General features: G+C 51.5%; 1 protein-coding gene across 1 annotated transcript in view; it reads right to left on the bottom strand.

The window, feature by feature from the left end:
• Positions 1-5,292, bottom strand: part of HIPK4 (homeodomain interacting protein kinase 4) — an 11,184-nt gene that overhangs the window by 3,493 nt on the left and 2,399 nt on the right. Inside the window, exon 2 of the mRNA XM_017503212.2 lies at positions 1,753-2,109. Within this exon, the coding sequence (XP_017358701.1) occupies positions 1,753-2,109 (357 nt within the window). The remainder of the gene's footprint in view (positions 1-1,752; positions 2,110-5,292) is intronic.

Here is a 5,292-nt window from a genome sequence, read left to right as displayed (position 1 = left end):
GAGTGCAGTGGTATGATCTCAGCTCACTGCAACCTCCACCTTCCAAGTTTAAGTGATTCTCCTGCCTCAGCCTCCCATGTAGCTGGGATTACAGATGCCTGCCACCATGCCTGGCTAATTTTTGTATTTTTAGTAGAGACGGGGTTTTACCACGTTGGCCAGGCTGGTCTCAAACTCCTGACCTCAGGTGGTCCACCCACCTTGGCCTCCCAAAGTGCTGGGATTACACAGGGTGAGCCACTGCGCCTGGCCTCAGATCCCTTTTTTTTGAAACAGGGTCTTGCTCTGTCACCCAGGCTGGAGTGTAGTGGTGCAGTCATAGTTCACTGCAGCCGCCGACTTCTGGGTTCAAGTGATCTTCCCACCTAGTTTTCCAAGTAGCTTAGGACTACAGGTGTGTGCCACCACACCTTGCTAAAATTAATTTTTTTTTTTTAAGGGACATTTTCTCCATGTTGGTCAGGCTGGTCTCGAACTCCCAACCTCAGGTGATCCTCCCGCCTTGGCCTCCCAAAGTGCTGGGATTACAGGTGTGAGCCACCTCGCCCAGCCTTAAAATTTTTTCTAGCGATGCATTCTTGCTATGTCACTGGGGATGGCCTCAAGCGATCCTCCTGCCTTGGCCTCCCAAAGTGCTGGGACCACAGGCTTAAGCCACTGCACTTGGCCTCTCTCGCAATTCTCATAGCCAACCTCAGACCTCATATTTTCTCTGTGGTCTAATCCCTCATGCCACACAAGTTGCTGACGCCAGAGGTGAAGCTGGCAGAGAAGCTACCCGAATCTTCCTGTCACACTTGTGGTATGACCCAGACGCCTCTTGCTACAGCAGCCCCTGCATCTGACTTTCAAACGTCCGATTCTCCCTGCAGTTTCTCCCCCAGATCTATCTTGCAGCAGCAGCCTCCAGCGCTAACCAATCCCACGTGTGATCTCACCCAGCTCTTTCTTGCTGTGAAAATGCCCGAGGCTAGAGGCCAGGTGCAGTGACTCGTGCCTGTAATCCCAGGTGGGTGGATTACCTGAGGTCAGGAGATCAAGACCATCCTGGCTAACACGGTGAAACCCTGTCTCTACTAAAAATACGAAAAATTAGCCAGGCATGGTGGCATGCGCCTGTAGTCTCAGCTACTCAGGAGACTGAGGCAGGAGAACTGCTTGAACCCGGGAGGTGGAGGTTTCAGTGAGCCGAGATCATGCCCCTGCACTACAGCCTCGGCAACAGAGTGTGACTCCGTCTCAAAAAAGAAAGAAAAGAAAATGCCCTAGGCTGACCCTCAAGGTCCAGTCCTCGCTGAAGTTCAGCCCAGAATTTTTTTTTCAATTATTAAAATAATATTTTTTCTTTTTTTCTATTTTCACTCCATTCTTCTGGTCTGATAGATTATTCTTTTTTTTTCTTTTTGAAACAGGGTCTTGCTTTGTCACCCAGACTCAAGTGCACTGGCATGATCACAGCTCACTGCAGCCTGGACCTGCTAGGCTCAAGGAATTCTCCTGTCTCAGCCCACCACGTACCTGGGACAATAGGCCCATACCACCATGCCCCGCTAATGTTTTTTTCATGTTTTACAAAGAGGAGGTCTCACTGTGTTCCCCAAGCTAGTCTCAACCTCCTGGGCTCAAAGGATCCTCTTACGACAGTCTCCCAAAGTGCTGGGATTACAGGTGTGAGCCACCTCGCCCGACCTAGATATTTTTCTTTATGTAACAGCCCCCACACTGACTGCCCTCACCCAATGTTTCCCTTACCTTCGTCTCGGCCAGGTAGTCAGCCGAGGACTTGAGCTGCCAGGGGTTGGTGGCGTCAGGATGGGGGTTGCACTTGAAGAAGTGGTGGGCCTTGCGGGCGGCGTGCAACAGGTGCGGCTTGGGCAGGCCCTGGGTCTCACAGATGTAGCGCACCTGGTCGTACTCATTGTTGCCCGGGTAGAGGGGCCAGCCCAGGTGCAGCTCAGCCATGACGCAGCCTAGGGACCACATGTCCACCTTCTCGCAGAAGGGCAGCCCCAGAAGAATCTCGGGGGCACGGTAGAAGCGTGACTGGATGTATGGCTCCTTCACGTAGCGCACCTCGCTGAAAATGCTGGCCGAGCCAAAGTCGATCACCTGTTGGGGGTGGGGAAGAGGGCCAGTGTGCAGGTCAAGCTACAGGGGCAGCCGAGCTGGGTCACCCCTGGCATCTCTCACCTGGCATCCTGCATCTGCCATTGGACTCTGTCCATCTCCCGGTCTATAATTCTTTAGTTGCTTTGTTGGGTTTTTTTTGTTTTTTTTTTTTTTTTGAGACGGAGTCTCACTCTGTCCCCAAGGCTGGAGTGCCGTGGTAGTATCTCAGCTCACTGCTTCCTCCGACTCCTGGGTTCAAGTGATTCTCCTGCCTCAGCCTCCTCAGTACGTGAGATTACAGGCCCACACCACCACATCTAGGTAATTTTTGTATTTTTAGTATAGACGAGGTTTCTCCACATTGGCCAGGCTGGTCTTGAACTCCTGATATCAGGTAATCCACCCGCCTCAGCCTCTCAAAGTGCTGGGATTATAAGCATGAGTCACTGCACCTGGCTGGCCTCAGTTTCCTTCTCTGAGTTTTTCTGCTTTTCATTCAGCCATCCCTCACTGTTCTGTTTTGTTTTGTTGTGAGACAGTCTTGCTCTGTCGTCCAGGCTGGAGTGCAGTGGTACGGTCTGGGCTCACACAACCTCTGTCCCCCGGGTTTAAGCGACTCTTCTGCCTCAGCCTGCTGAGTAGCTGGGATCATAGGCACTCACCGCCATGCCTGGCTTATTTTTACACCTTTAGTAGAGACAGAGTTTCACCATGTTGGCCAGGACAGTCTCAAACTCTTGACCTCAACTGATCCACCCACCTCGGCCTCCCAAAGTGCTGGGATTACAGACGTGAGTCACTGCACCCAGCCATCCCTCACCGTTTACTTGCAGAAAGCAGTATCGTGAAATGGTTATTAATTGCGGTTCTGATCCCAAAGTGCCAGGGTTCAATACCCAAGAGGCCGAGTGACCTAGGCACTTAGTCAATGTTTTCGGAATTCATTCATTGTTTCCACAGAGACGGTGGGGGTGATAATGCCAGCCAGGTGCTGTGGATCTGTCCTGTCTGTCCCCTGCTGTGTCTGTGGAAGTCCCTGCTTCCCTGGGTCTCTGTCCTTCCACCTCTTGGGGCAGCGTAATCTGCCTGGTTCTGCCTCTGTGTGTCTCTGTGTCTCTAACAAACATTCAGTTAGCACTGGCTCCTTGACTGCAGTGCTGGGAGATGTCAGGGACACAGCGATGACCAAGTCAGCCCTGGCCTTGCCCTCGGGGTGCCCCTGGTTCAGACCCATCCAGACACTGTCAAACTCAAAAGCAGACAGAGGACTGGGCATGGTGGTCATACCTGTAATTCTAGCACTTTGGGAGACCAAGGGGGGCGGATTGCTTGAGCTCAGGACTTTGAGACCAGCCTGGACAACATGACAAAATCCTGTCTCTACCAAAAAATACAAAAATTAGCTGAGCATAGTAGTGCATGCCTATAGTCCCAGCTCCTCGGAAGGCTGGGGCAGAAGAATCACTTGAGCCCAGGAGGCAGAGGCTACAGTGAGCCAAGAAAATGCCACGGCACTCCAGCCTGAGTGAGAGAGCCAGACCCTGTCTCAAAAAAAAAAAGGTGGGCCAATTGTGGTGGCTCACGCCTGTAATCCCAGCACTTTGGGAGGCCAAGGCAAGTGGATCACAAGGTCAGGAGTTCGAGACCAGCCTGACCAATATGGTGAAACCCCGTCTCTACTAAAAATATAAAAATTAGCCAGGTGTGGTGGTGGACACCTGTAGTCCCAGCTACTTGGGAGGTCGAGGCAGGAGAATCGCTTGAACCCGGGAGATGGAGGTTACAGTGAGCCAAGACCATACCATTGTGCTCCAGCCTGGGCAACAAAGCAAGATGCCATCTCCAAAAAAAAAAAAAAAAAAGAAAGAAAAGAAAAGCAGACAGAGGGGTCAGCACTGGGGGGCTGTGACAGCACAGAGAAGATGCCTCTATGTGCCCAGTGCAAGGCCAGGCCAAAAGCAGGCATTCAATACATGTTTACTGATAAGCAGAGCATGATGAGTTAGACACATGCTTCCAGGTGCTGGGGCCAACAGGCTTTAGTCCCCCTCTAGTCCTCGCTCCTTCTCTCACCCTTCATATAAGATCCATCAACAAATCCTGTTGTCTCTAGCTCCAAAATCTACCCAGAACCCACCCAGGTCTTCTGCTCCCACTACCCTCACTCCGATCCCGATCACCACGTCTCTTACCTGGACTAGTGCAGTCACCCCTCTGCCTTCCTGCTCCTGCTCAGCCCACCCCCGTCTGCTCCCCCTGTGCAACCAGAGAAACGATGCTTGGGCTTGTTTCTCTGAATCAGATCGTGTCCCCCTCTGCTTAGATTCCTCCTATGGTTCCATCTTCCTCAGAATAAAACCAAAGTCTATGCTGTAACCAACAAGGCCCTGCACGCCCGGCCCCGTCACGTGCTTGGACTCATTTCTTCCCTCTTCACCTCATTCATTCTACTTCAGCCACACAGGCCTCCTCGGTGTTCTTCAAATGCATACAGTGGCACACACCTTGATATGGTTTGGCTCTGCGTCCCCACCCAAACCTCATCTCCAACTGTAATCCCTATGTGTCAAGGGAGGAACCTGGTGGAAGGTGACTGGGTCCTGGGGGTGGTTTCCCCTATGCTGTTCTCCTGATAGTGATTGAGTTCTCATGAGATCTGACAGTTTAAAAGTGGCAGTTTCCGGCTGAACACAGTGGCTCACACCTGTAATCCCAGCACTTTGGGAGGCTGAGGCAGACAGATCACAAGGTCAGGAGTTCGAAACCAGCCTGGCCAACAGGGTAAAACCCTGTCTCTACTAAAAAGACAGAAATTAGCTGGGTGTGGTGCCGCATGCTTGTAATCCCAGCTATTCAGGAGGCTGTGGCAGGAGAATTGCTTGAAACCTGGAGGTGGAGTTTATAGTGAACCGAGATCATGCCTCTGCACTCCAGCCTGGGCAACAGAGCAAGAGTGTCTGAAAACAAAAAGCCAAAAGTGGCAGCTTCCCTTCCATGCTCTCTCTCCTCCTGCCATGTAAGACATACCTTGCTTCCCCTTCACCTTCTGCCATGACTGTAAGTTTCCTGAGGCCTCCCCAGCCATGAGGAACTGTGAGTCAATTAAACCCCTCTTCTTTCTTTATAAATTACTCAACCTCTGGTAGTGCTTTTTTTTTTTTTTTTTTTGAGACAGAGTTTCTC

The sequence above is a fragment of the Cebus imitator genome, unplaced genomic scaffold (assembly GCF_001604975.1).
Source record: "Cebus imitator isolate Cc_AM_T3 unplaced genomic scaffold, Cebus_imitator-1.0 Scaffold306, whole genome shotgun sequence".
In the NCBI taxonomy this organism is placed as follows: Eukaryota; Metazoa; Chordata; class Mammalia; order Primates; family Cebidae; genus Cebus; species Cebus imitator.
This window is presented reverse-complemented; position numbering and strand designations above follow the sequence as displayed.